General features: G+C 37.3%; 1 protein-coding gene across 1 annotated transcript in view; it reads left to right on the top strand.

Annotated features, from left to right (window-relative positions):
* Positions 1 to 8,905, top strand: part of ARFGEF2 (ADP ribosylation factor guanine nucleotide exchange factor 2) — a 2,483,667-nt gene extending 2,474,762 nt beyond the window's left edge. Inside the window, exons 38-39 of the mRNA XM_044089932.1 lie at positions 3,788 to 3,905; positions 5,334 to 8,905. Coding sequence (XP_043945867.1) covers positions 3,788 to 3,905; positions 5,334 to 5,495 — 280 coding nt within the window. The 3' untranslated portion in view covers positions 5,496 to 8,905. The remainder of the gene's footprint in view (positions 1 to 3,787; positions 3,906 to 5,333) is intronic.
* The last annotated feature ends 4,775 nt before the right edge of the window (positions 8,906 to 13,680 follow it).

Here is a 13,680-nt window from a genome sequence, read left to right as displayed (position 1 = left end):
CCAATCAGGAAGCTAGAATTTACTTCCCTGGCTGCTGCAACCAGTCAGAGCCCATGCTTCACTGAAGTGGACCCAACTGACTGCAGCTTAGAGGCAAGTAAATAAAGAAACGGAATCGCACGGTGAAGTTACACAGCCTTGTGAATGTCTAGCAGGTGCCGAGCAAGGAGCAGAGGAGACAGAGAAACCCACAGCTGCTTCATATTAGGGCTGTCATATGCAGGGAGATAATTGGGGGCTCCCCGTGACTGCAGGTTTGGCAGGTGCCTTATGCCGGCTATGGGCAGGGGGGGGGGGGTTCAAGAAACAGAATGGGATTTTGAATGCTGATCCTTAAGGAGGATGATAACAGCTGTACAGAATACTATATAAAGTAGCAGAAGGTATGTTAAGGACTAAACTGAGAATGGAGGAAGGAGATTTTGCACTAGGGACTGCAAGTTGTAGTAAAGAAAATATGCAAGAGGGGGATGTAATTTACTGAAAAAAACTGGAAGAGGAACCAAGGTTTTGGTTGCAAATAACTAGAGAGAGAGAGAAAGATAATGGAGTGGGATCAGGCCAAGAAGACATTTGGACTGCAGGCTACAGACTGCCTTTGGTACCAGGGACTGATATTTGTGTATCGGCAAAGAGAAAGGGATAAGGGAATCTTAAGTGGGAGACCTGCTCTGGTGGGGGTTTTAGTCAAATCTAGGACAGAAGCTGCTGTTAAAAAAGGAATAATTAGTATGGTATATAAAATATTACATGGTAACTATAAGAATCAATCAGCGGAGGTTAGAAAAGATTGGGAAGAGAGACTGGAAAAACAATTTACAAGAGAACAATGGGAGGACATATGTTTGAGTCCTCGAGTCCTAAGTCTGCAACAAAGTCCAGAAGGTGTACGATCTTTGCTTGGGATTGTTTGCATAAGTATTTTTTATATACCCTGAGCAGACTTCAAAGAATTTTCCCTTAAGCAGATGCAAATGTCAGAGGTGTAATGGGGAAGAAAGAGGTTACTGGAAAGATGTATTTTGGGACTGTAATGAGCTGGCAGATTAAAAAAAAATTCCCACAGAGAACTCTGTCAGAAATATTGGGTGAGCACATGCTTTTAACTAAGGGTATGATTTTTTAGCTGGGACACCGGATTTGAATAGACAGTAAGGCCTTATTAAGTTTAATTCCATTGGCTGCCTAAAGATCCATTTCTAGAAAATGGAAATGAAAGTCTAAATCAACTGTATTTGAAATACTGAATATTATAAAAGAGATAAAACAACTGGAAGGAGGGCTGTTTAGCAAAAGGGAGGAGCAAATTACATAGAAATAAATGGAAATTGTGGGAACAATACGTGGTGAATAATGTTCAGGAGGAGTGAGGTTTAAAGGAAGGCAGGAATTCAGCAATTTTATTTTGGACTGATGATAATTACAAGGAAAGAAAGGATATGTGATGTATAGTATATGTCAATGGAAAAAATGTTAATATGGTTTGTTTTTTTTCTGTTAATGTGTGTTTGCATATGCCTTAAGTGATAATTTAATAGCAGTGTTTAAAAAATATATATGATAAATTTTTATTGTATCATTTGATCTACACCTACGACCTTCATTGATGTTTAGGAATTCACTCCTAGTGCCTTCCTGGGGATGGGTGATTTTTTTTTAGCTGACCCCTGCAGTTAGATTTCTCTGCTATTCAAATAGGTGTATATATGTATACCACTTTAGGAGTGTGTGCCAAATCTTCATTACTTTCCTTAATTTCAGGTGAGTGCTTTTTAGTGATCAGGGAGCAAAATAAAGGGTACAGGAGCTGAGCACATAACATCACAAAGTATGTTAATAAAGAAATCCGCCTGTTCCTGTGCACTGGAACTGCAGAACAGTGTACTGATTTGTTGGAGAGGTTAAACCCAACTATAGGAGCCATCAAGCAGAAACAGGGACTTATATTAGCTGATACAGTAAAAATTTGTCTGTTGTTTCAGTAATTAATGCTGTGTGTATGCTTATTTCCGCAGCAAAATTGTCTGGCTTTGCTATTTATAGATTCATAGGTTGATAGTTAATTACTAGGCGAAAGACCTCAGGGACCTTTTTAGCCTAGCCATGCTTTCCAAAGGTGAGACTGAAACCCTGTACCCCTTGTCTGTAAGGTAAACACCGTAATCATTATGCCAGTCAGCCCCTTCATTAACAGTTAAAATTGGATTAACTCCCATTGCTTTCTTTACAAAGGAAGTTAATTCTTCACTTTCCAGTGCTTATTAGCTACTTGGGCATTGCAGTGTTTCATAATTTCCACTGCATCAGTCTTGCATTGTTATTGGGCTTTTCAGCATATACATACCCTCAACTACTTAAGAAAACAAGTGTGGTAGGCAACCAATAACACGAAAAGCAGACCGGACCCCTGTAGCTCGAACAGACAACACCAGGAACTCTGCAGGAATACCACTGTAATGTCCAAAGTTCACACTTAAAACGAACACCAGTCAATGTAAATGATGAAAAACTTCTAGTCTGGCACCAGTTTAAAACTCCGTTTAATGACACAAACAAGGTTTAGCGCTTTCATCTACACTAAGGCAGACTTCTTCAGAACCGTGGATATGTCGGCCTGTAAAATCTGATGTGTCCCGAAAATGTCCCAGTTTTGGTCATTTGAAAAGGTGGCAACCCTATAGACTGTGTCTTGCGACTAAACACCCACTACAGTCTCGCAAATCTGAAGTGGTATAAACTGACAAACGAGAGCGGAACAGTCCGTATTTAAACAAATACTAACAAAGTTTAAGCAGGAGCTTGTGACTACAACCCAGCTTGGCTCTAAGGAATTTCCGCACGATCCGGCCCTGAATTGTGCGTTGCTAATCCACAGTTTAATTTGGATTAGTGTAGATGAAAGCGCTAAACCTTGTTTGTGTCATTAAACGGAGTTTTAAACTGGTGCCAGACTAGAAGTTTTTCATCATTTACATTGACTGGTGTTCGTTTTAAGTGTGAACTTTGGACATTACAGTGGTATTCCTGCAGAATTCCTGGTGTTGTCTGTTCGAGCTACAGGGGTCCGGTCTGCTTTTCGTGTTATTGGATACCCTCAACTACTTACATCCTTTTTTAATGTTTGCAGCATGTTTTTTCCTGTGTGTAACAGAACCGACATTTCAAGGTCATCTGCCACTTTTTTGTTTACAGTTTTGTGAAGCTTTTGAACTCCTATTTTTTCAGCTTCAGTCTTTCATTTTGAGTTCAGCTTCACATAGCTGTATGCTGTAAAACCCATTGTTATCTGCAGATTATCTTGTTGAGATACAGATTTTGAGTGCTGGAACAGTGCAGCAGCCCTCTTAAATTATACCATGACAAGGTCGTCTTGGAGTGCACAGCTGCTATTATCAGGTTAAGTACTGAAGTCCTGTGATATTGGACCCATTGACGTCTCTATGAAATTTACAAACAGAATGCTGTTTCTAGCAGAATTAATGCTTATTTATAGTTATGCGTAGTTTGGGTTAGTGTCTTCATATGGCATTTACGATTGTAATATAGTTAGATCCATCTTTCCAGCACAGCTGTATAAATCTTTAGCATCGTATGTCTTCCCTGATGCACTGTAACCTTTTCTTAATTTTTTTTTTTATTGGAGATGCAGTTTTTTTAAACTTTGTATATTCTGTGTTGTAACTGGCTAAATGTGTAGCAATTTAGTAAGTGACATAAGTTCACTGATGTAACGAAATTAACAAGAAAAGGCACACAGATTAATTGATTTACTTGTATTGTTCTCTAGTGTTTGCAGTGAAGCGCTTGCCTACTTTATCACACTGACATCAGAAAGTCACAGGGAAGCTTGGAACAACCTTTTACTTCTTTTTTTAACCAAAACTCTGAAAATTCCAGATGAAAGGGTGAGTTTCAGAACCAGTTTTGAAAATGTTAAGACTTTGATGCTTTTTTGAATATTATGTGCTTTATGCCCTTAGATAAGGAAGCATTTTGGACTCTGTGTCATGAATGTCAAACTAGGCTATTCATTTAAAATTGCATCTTGTTCTTGGCCTTGAAAAGAGGACACAATTCAAAAGCAATTCCCGAATGACTGTAAGAGTAGAGGTTGCTGGCTGAATTCATATATGTTTACTATTAATATTGTTTTATTGCAGTATTTATTTAAATGTGTTATTTAATGGCCCACTTATTTATTTGTCACAAAAATTTTAATGTTTTACTTTGCATTATTTAGCATTCTGAGAAACTATATGCGAGGTAGTAGAAAAGCAACTTATTTTTATCTTTGAGTCTGGGATTATTTGTACAGGACTTGAGCTTCAGGCCCCTTTAGCTCTATCTTTTAACAGAATGTTGGATGGCATTAATTTAAGTCCTAAAAAAAGCATTTAATCTAGGTTCAGGAGCTATTAGCGGGTATTATCTCAGTTCAGCTAGATGGAGTTCTTTGACCCTACAGTCTAATATCTTTAGTGTTGTTTAACTGCTATAAGGAAAAGGGTGATGACAGTGTAAAGGGGTCATCTAAACACTAGGCTGACCAAGTGCCCCTTTCTCTTTAAAACATTTTTGGTTTGACCTCAGCCTTAGTGGTTGACATGCACACCTGTTTCACAACAGAGTACACATTCTTTGTGCATTTTTACCCACAATTTATCAGGGTTGTCATCACTGGCTTTAGGATTACCAAATATATATCACCAATCCTGGCCATTTCAGTGCTGCACAAACCTCAACACATATGGTACAAATTGGCTGATTACAGATTTCTGACCCTCACTTGTCTCCCAAACCACCACTCCCTCCACCCCACCCCACTCATGATGAGAGTGCTGGTTACCCCCTTCCCCCCACCCGGCTCTTCCAGGTCCAGGGTCACTGTTTTAAAATTGCCTCAGTAGGCTGATTCACTTGATTTTCGGCTGTATCTTTCAGTCATATAAGGATAAGAAGTGAAAGTGATTTTGCATTTCTAAAGAAAACATGTTTAAATTGGTAGTAGTCTTTCAGTCTGGCATTATTACTGCATGCTTACACATATACGTTTGCTGTAACTTAGTTTATAATGACTTTTCTTGAGGGAATTTTTGAAGTGATAGAATTAACTAGTCTTCCATTAGCATTTACATGATCCAATTTCAAAGAATATTCTTCGGTTTAAATTGAGTTTGTTACAAATCCTTTGTCTGTTCTTTTTATTCAGTTTTCATTTCAGTGTTAATTTTTTTGTTAGATTTGTATCATTTTATGTTAATTCCAGATGTGCTTGGGTGTATTTTTTAAAATTAAAGTAATATTTCCCCTCTCCTCTTTATTTACCGTTGCAGTTTAAGGCTCATGCTTCCAGATATTATCCATACCTCTGCGAAGTGATGCAGTTTGATCTTATCCCTGAACTTCGGGCTGTTCTGAGAAAATTCTTCCTGCGAATAGGTGCAGTATTCAAAATCACAGAATTACAAGAACAGTCACAACGAGATGGGACATAATAGCTTGCTTGAGAATCTGAATATTTTGGAGAATTTCTGGCATCTTTGGGAGTGACTGCTGACATATTGTGACCATACAGAAGTGTGTGAAGCAGTTTTTTTTTTTTCTGAACGTTAATTGGAGAGTTACAAAGACTGCTTCTGTTATTCTGAAAATTGTTTAAGAATTATTCCATTCCTAGCAATATTTTATGAAATGTTTGCAAAGATTCAGACATTCTGCAAAATACATAGTTGGTACCTAGGTCTGGGACTGCCTCCCCTTTTGCTTTGAGGATTCTATAATCTGGAGCAGATATATTCAGTATTCTTTATGCAAAGTATGTTGAATGACTTTATGTTCTAATTTATTTTCAAGATTATGAGAACTATAAATGGAGATATGCTGCCGTCACCCCATGTCCTGCACTGTGACATGATTCAGTTTAAATGGCTCCCTTTTAGAGCAGAGCTTAAAAGTTGCCTTTTATTTTAAAGGGCAGATATTATAAACAGAATGTATCTTTGAAGAAAAGTACTGTATTGTTTTATTGCCGTTAAATATATCTAAAATGAAACTGTAATCGTAGAAAGTGGGAAACATTAACACTTACTGAAACTGTTTTACTTCCAACCTTAGTTAAAAGTAAATGTTTCCAGTGGCTGACCACAGAAGGTCTACAGGCACCTCTGAAACATTGTGCAGTATATACTAATCAGGAGTTACTTTTTTTGTAACAGTGTACAGAGGAAATTGTGTTTCAAGTTTCCTCAGTTCTTAGCTGCTAGTTAAGCACCTCATATCAGTTATAAAAAGATGAATGCATTTGAAAACTTTGATTTGTCCATGTCATTGTAAGATGTCATTGGTGTAAAGATTTTGTTTTTGTACCAGCAGTTTTTCTTCTCATCACCGTTTTTTTAAATGAATGGTACTATTTGCAGAGCTTCAGGAAAGCTCTGTTACATTTGCTGAACCAAATGTTCCTCGCGCCTCTTTCATGTTACAGACCAGTGGAGTCCATGAAGGAAACAGTTGCACTAACATACAGAACATTAAAGGTAGAAGAAGAAAATAATTACAGAAAAGGTTAACAAGGACATTACTTATTTTAAATTGTGCTCAGGTGTTTATAGATCTTACACTGTTCTCTTTCTCACCTTTCTGCTTATATAGTCTAGGATATGATTGCATTCCAAACCAATAGTCTGGCTGTATTTTTATATTTTCCCATGACCTATATTTTAGAAGCAGCTAATAAAAAGTTGTGGCTTGGTCTGTTCTGTTGTCATAAGCTAAATATATGACTGTCCATTTGGCAGGTGCAGCCTTAACATGGACGACTCCTATGAACTTCAACAAGACTGTGAGGAACTGTGACAGCAGCTGCGCACAGTTAATGGTGATTCTAGCTTCTGAAATTCCTGTTCCTTTCTATGCATGTACAGGTTCACCTGTATGAAGCAGAGAAGGACAGAAGAGTTTTAAGAAATGGTTGTGACTGTTGGGGAATAGTAAGAGTAAATTATTATGGCATCTAACCCCCATGTCTTGATCCTTGCAAACACACACACACAGACTGACAGGACAGTAATTGTAGTAGCAAATGGTGGTAAGAGCAAACAAATTAGGTATGCCCCAAGCCTGAGATGACAGTGGTAAAAGAGATGATGTAAGGTAAGAAAAAACAACCACTGCAGTGGCTTTAAATGTATGTAGCCTTCTCATATACATTGCCCCACTGTAGCATATTGTGGCATATTTCTTATCTTGTACTGCAGCTTTGTCAGAACTTGGTTCTGGCATTCGTTTTGATGTTTTTTTTTCTTCTGCAGTAAGGTATAGTATATTATTGGTATGCATACAACTTTTGTTTGGTGACCGTGTTTTCATTTTTCAACCATATCACTGTAATGAAACAAATAGACTTGCATGCCAGCACCACGAATACCATGCAGTTTATTCATACCCCTGTTATTCTGCAGATAGAATGAAGAAACTTTTTAAAAAACACTGTGTACAGTTTGTCATTTTATGTTGTGTTGCAGAAGGAAATGGAAGGGAGGAACAGATGAAATGAAGGAAACCTTTTTAAAATACTATGTGGTTTATCATTTTTGTTTTTGTGTTGTTGCAGAAGGAGAAGGGATAAGAATTCTTTGAAGCATTTCTTAAACTGTGTGATGTATTGCACAATAAGGACTTCCGTTTGTTATTTCCCTGTGTGAGCAGATTGTTGAAATGAATGTTTACAGCCTTATTTGGTTACATTTAAACACCTGCTCCCTTTTTCAGAAGTAAAACTGGCAAGTAAAATCTGTGTTACATGCTGTTGGAGGGGGTCATTCATTCAAGCTTGAGATTATGAGCTGAAGTAATTTTTTTAGTGAGTTGTAATTTTGTTGTGTATAGACTTGTTACATGTATCTATATCTGTCCATTTTAACTTGTGAAGAAGCATTTATTACAGAGCACTGGCATCTCATGAAATATGCCAAAAAGTATACCTGCTTAGCACTTCTTATTTCACATATCCTTAACAACAAATTCAAAAACTCCAGCATACTGTTAGAGTTCTAAACGGGTTATCTCAATGATATGTATTTTTTTTGAAGTTTTGAAATGAGTTAAGGGACATTTCTTAAATGTAGATTTTATGTTTGGAACTTTTCATCACTGTGCAAAATGTTTGCTGTCGCATTTTGAGATTGTAAATTTCTTAATTTTTTTAGCAGCAGAATTGACCCACATTGAACTATAGGCAGTGCAACAAATGTCATTTTGTGTAGGAGTCTGCATCTATGCTTATATATCTTAAATGTAACACTGACCCATTTTTGAACATCAAGGACTTAAAATTATTTCTTATAACAGTGGGAATGTTACTCACAAAACATCCATGAAATATTCACTGAACTGTTTTGGAATATTATTTTTAGTCTTCATTTTGTTTTGCCAGAAATTACTTGATTATATTTTTAATTTTATTTTTAATCTAAACACTAGACTAATTTTGTGCTTTATTGATTTACCATAAGGTATATCAGGCTCCTGTTTGCATCTTTGACCTCCTCTGTTTTTGTGTGGCATCTCTTTAGTAATGTATTATGTATGTGCTCTGTAATGCGGTGTTATGTGTGTATGTAATACCGTATTACACATCTTACATTTGTTTGCCTTGGTAAGCCAGGGTGTAAAACTTGGTTGGTCTGTAGTTAGGTTTGTGAATGATTTGCTTACTATAAAGTGCATTTAATATTCAGAATTAAAAAAAAACATTCCGTTTCATTGGATGTATACATTTTTAAAAGAATGAATTATTGAAAAATTAAATAACTATGTAAAGTTTTCTATGTAAATAATGTATAATATGGTTATAATATGCTATGCTTTAATCAGATGATAAATTAATAAAAGTTTTAAAATCGTATGCATTTGCTACCAATAATCATATTAGCAGCATTTATTAGTATTTAGTGTTACTGCGGCACTGTATCAGTCAGATATAACGCAGAAGCACACATTAACATCATGTTTTAATTCTAGCATACAGCCTACATTGAGGCGCTACTTTGTAGGTATCATTACATCAAATGATTTGCTTTATGCACACTTCAGTGGGCAGTTATTAATGCATAAAGAAATTAATGCTTGATTATAAAGCTAAACTGTTCTTTAGAAAAGGTTTGTTTTGCATTTCCTCACACAGAGGGAAACTGAAGTTTACAGGTTACATTTTTGGCCGTCTTCCAATCAGCTTCACTGACAAAGAACCATAACTTTTGGCCATGTGGTGAACCCATTCATTGCACAGAGTGGCAGCCCTATGACCTATTCTTCCCACTGGGTAAGACTTGAACAAGCCAGGAGTAGGATCCATCATCCATGTGCTGGGGAGCAGTGTTTTAATTTCAAGCCTGGCCATGTCCTGCACACACTCCTATCATCAAAGGGATTGGCAAGCATTGGACCTTTGCAAAGTATATGCATGTCGCTACATATACTGTATTCAGTTGGTCTTGCCCTTTTGAGATAGCACTCCCCCATGTGGTCCCTGTTCTCCAGTGGAGGTATCACCAGAAAGGATGTATCCAGATGTATGCTTCCCTCCCCCTGTGAAGAAAGGTGAGCAATTTAAACCTGAGTACAGGAAGACCTCTTTAATATCGCACAATATATTCACCATTCCCACTGCTTCAGTAGGATTTTGGTTATCTACCAAGATAACCCATTACTGGCCAACTTTGAAAAGCTCAGGCTCCCCTTCTCTTCTTGTGACAGCTGATTGGTTGAGCGTATCCTAAGAGGGAAGCCTTCAGCTATCACAGGAATTGAGGATTCACTCTTTTTCTGCCATCCAAAGAAGAAAATCCCCTGATTCTTTACAGGATCCAGTGCTGATATTTCTGTCTTACCTCTTTCTGTCACTTTATTAATAAATGTATTATTCAGTTTCTATTTGTATGTTTTTATATATATATATATATATATATATATATATGTGTGTGTGTGTGTGTGTGTGTGTGTCTACTATATATACGTACACACTGTATAATATTCTTTTTCTTTATGTCAATGTTTTTAGTAATTCCGGTCAGAATTTCTGCTTTATTAGTGTTTATTTGGTTTCTATCTTTAACAAATTCTTGTTTTTTACCATTTCTAAGGTGATTTTCAGTGTGCAGCATATATTAATCACTGGTGCACTAGCTTTAACTATATGGATTGTATCAGCCTGCCAGTTTCCAAAGTTTCAGAGCACTTTCCATGAACCCAAACTGTCAGGCTCTAGCTGAGCTAACTAAAAGAGAAGTGTAGGCATGGAGCCCTTCAGAGCTTTACTGCCACTGAATAGTACATTCCTTTTAGGCTTTCGAGGAACTACAGTTGGCTTGTGCTTTTCTTTGCTAGGCAGATAAGTTCCCTTTTGGGAGATATCTTCAATTTTCTTAATTTTGCTAATGTTTTACTGTTGTCCTCTTCATGAAAGTTATTTTAAAGCTAGGGGCATTGTGCTTTATTGAATTTTCTCGAGACTGTAATGTACTTTTAAATGGAGCACTTGTTTTTTTCTGTCAGTTTAAAAGTGGTGTAAAGTAACTGAAAACTTTTATTCTGTGGAGAAATTGTATTTGTTTTACTTTTGTGGCCTGGCCTGGCATAGTATGTTTTTCTATCAAAAAAGTAAATTTTGCTGACTGGTAGTGTTAACATCAGTCATTTGTCTTCCCCGGAAACGGGACTTTTTGGCTTGAACATGGAACAAACTACCAGTCTAGGGGTCGGTCCTTCTTACAGCCACAAAAGTAAAAAATTAGGCGAACAGCCTTTGCCACAACAGCAGGCTAGCAATTTTCCTCAGCCACAGGTGGGTGACTCTACTGCTGCCATTAGTTGTACCTCAGACCACTCATCTGTTACCTCGGACCCCTCTGGTGTAGCACTTACAGCCACTGTAGACCAAAGGGGTTAGCCATGTCCTCTGTGGCTGTTGGGGGTCCTCTCAGTGAGCGAGAAAGAGAGACTCTTTTCGGGGTCCTGAGAGAGGGAACAGGGAAGGTTTCCCTATTGTGTCAGAATGTTGTGCCCATCCCTGGAGAAGCTGCTGCTGCCGCCATCAGTAGCACTGTTGATCCCATTTTTCATGGCAAAAAGAAACAGAAAACCAAGCATGTATTTACTCCTCCCTAGTTTTGTTTGGATGTCAGGCCAATGATCCTTCGTGTAAAGTAGTCTCGGGTAAAAGAAAGAGGGATTTCTAGTTTCCTGAAGAAATTCAGGATTATGAATGTGAACATGAAGATGCAGGGACAGGTACAGTTTTTCCCCCGTCTATAGATTTCTGATTCAGAGGAGAGCTCAGTTTCTGATTCTCCCTGTTGGAGTTTGTCTTTCTCAGAGACTTTTTCTAGAATGTGCCACTGTTTTCAGTGGGAGAACAGTGAGTTTTCTCACTCCCTCAAAAGTTTCAATGTGTTGTTGCAGAAGAATTTTCCAGAACCAACACCTTTTCTCTTGTTCTGTCTGCTTTAGAGGATGTGTGTGTTAATGCCTGCAATTTTCCTGATAGTCAAACAGCTGCCCCTAAAAAGGTGGATAGGATGTATACAGTTCCTTCGTCTTTTAAATTTTTTATATACTGTTCCAAACCTGATCCAGTCGCTATGGCATTGTTTGATCCCACTGCATCCAAGCACTTAGTTAATTCCAATCCTACCCTTTCTGATAAGGATGGAAATATTATTGATAGATACAAGGGAAAAAGTGTATGCTTCTGCAACTTTGATTTTTAGAATTTTGAATTCTCAGGCTTATATGTTAAAGTTTGTTCTGACAAATTATGAAAGAAAGAGGAATGTTTTATAGGTTCATAGATAAGTCATTAGGCTACTGCCATTTTAAGCTTAGACATTTCCCTTTTTGTGCTCAAAATAACCTATACCATTTGGTTATAGATTGAACTTCCCATTCTTTTATCTCTATTACAATATTCACTACTTCAAGTTGATTTAGATTTTGATTTCCATTTCTTAGTAATTGATTTTTTTGCAGACAAAATTAAACTTAACAAGACCTTGCTATGTTTAGGCAGTTCAGTTCCTGTGTCCCAGCTCAAAAAAATAATTTCCTTGCTCACCCAGTATTCCCAACAGAGTACTCTGTAGGGAATTTTTACAGTCTGCCAACTCTTTATACTTCCAAAACATGTTCCCAGTTGCGTCTTTGTTCCCCATTACACATCCAACATTTGCCATCTGCCAGAGGAAAAATTCTTTGGAGTCTTCTTCAAGTATAAAAGTATATATGCAAACACTTTCAGAAAAAAATCCTAAATCTTCTAGGTTTTGTTGCATATTTGGGAGCCATGTATATGTCCTCCCTATTGTTTCTTTGTGAATTGCATATCTAATTTCTCTCTCCCCAGTCTTCTAACCTCTTCTGATTGATTCCTGTAGTTATTGTGCAATATTTTATATGTACTACTAATTATCTCTTTTTAACAGCAGCTTCTGTTCTAGATTCAGTTAAAAACTCAATTGCAAGTGTTTCATTTAGGATTCTCCTATCCCTTTCTGTTTGTCTAGACTCTGATATCAGTCCCTGATAGTAAGGCAATCACTAGTCTGCAATCCCAATGTCTTCTTTCAGCTGGGGTAACTGTTAGGGGTGCATTGTCAGCGTGATAGTTCCCTGGGATAATTTCCAAAGGATACTAAATGCCAAAATATGCATTATTGTTTCAGTCCATGATTTTGACACCAGTTATTTATTTGGAACAAATGTTCCTGCATGATGGCTAAGTCATTTGGGGATTCAATGACTTTTCCTAGCTTGCAGTCATTAACAATCTTAGTCAGCAAGACCCTGTTGCTATTTTACTTCAGAAAAGTAATCTGAGTAATTTGTCTGCAGTGTCTTCTTCTGAGGAAAAATCTGCTTTAACTTATTTTGTTCTATTGCACAGGTCACTACCCATTATTTACAATGTGTATATAACTCCGTTTGATACTTCTTCCAGGGCTATCGCCACTGGTACTGTTTTGAAGAGGTTTGCATGGCTGCATTCTCAGAACCCCCCAGATGATGATAAAAATGAGATTTTAAATTCTTACATGGATAGAGATTTGTTGTGTGCCTACCTTTGCTGCAAAGATGATCAGAAAGTGTGATGAATGAGGCAAATTTTGACCCAGGAGATATGTAAGATTTTTCACCTTCCTTTTATAAATTGTCCAAGATGTTTTCAATCTCACCATCCAATTTTTGCAAAAAAAAAAAAAAATTAGAGTAAACAATCTCAACACAACACAGTTAAACAGACATTTAAGAATAAATGGCAAGGGGGTCCAGCAATAAGTCTCAAACCTTCCAAAATGAAGGACAGTCCATACAAGTCTGAATGACTATTCAAGATACATTTTGAACCCTTCCACTGTGATTCCTTTTTTCCTCCAGAAAGTCTGAATCTCCTCTGTTTGGCAACAGATTGATCTGATGCTATCCGTGTCATTATTCATCATGAATGGGTCTTGGATATGACCTTAGATCTGAGCCGGCAACTAATTTACAGATCCAGAGCTCAAGCTTCTCTCATTCCCATAATCTCCCGTTGACCTCTAACCCTCAGATTTCGTTTGCCGTTTAATGTGTTGAATGCATCTAAGCTTGAGCAACTTCTCATTTAGATAAGTCATTATTTTTGTT

This window comes from Protopterus annectens, chromosome 12.part0, assembly GCF_019279795.1.
Source record: "Protopterus annectens isolate FY-2018-M chromosome 12.part0, PAN1.0, whole genome shotgun sequence".
NCBI classification, from domain to species: domain Eukaryota; kingdom Metazoa; phylum Chordata; order Ceratodontiformes; family Protopteridae; genus Protopterus; species Protopterus annectens.
The sequence above is the reverse complement of the archived record's forward strand: the minus strand, read 5'-3'. Positions and strand labels throughout refer to the sequence as shown.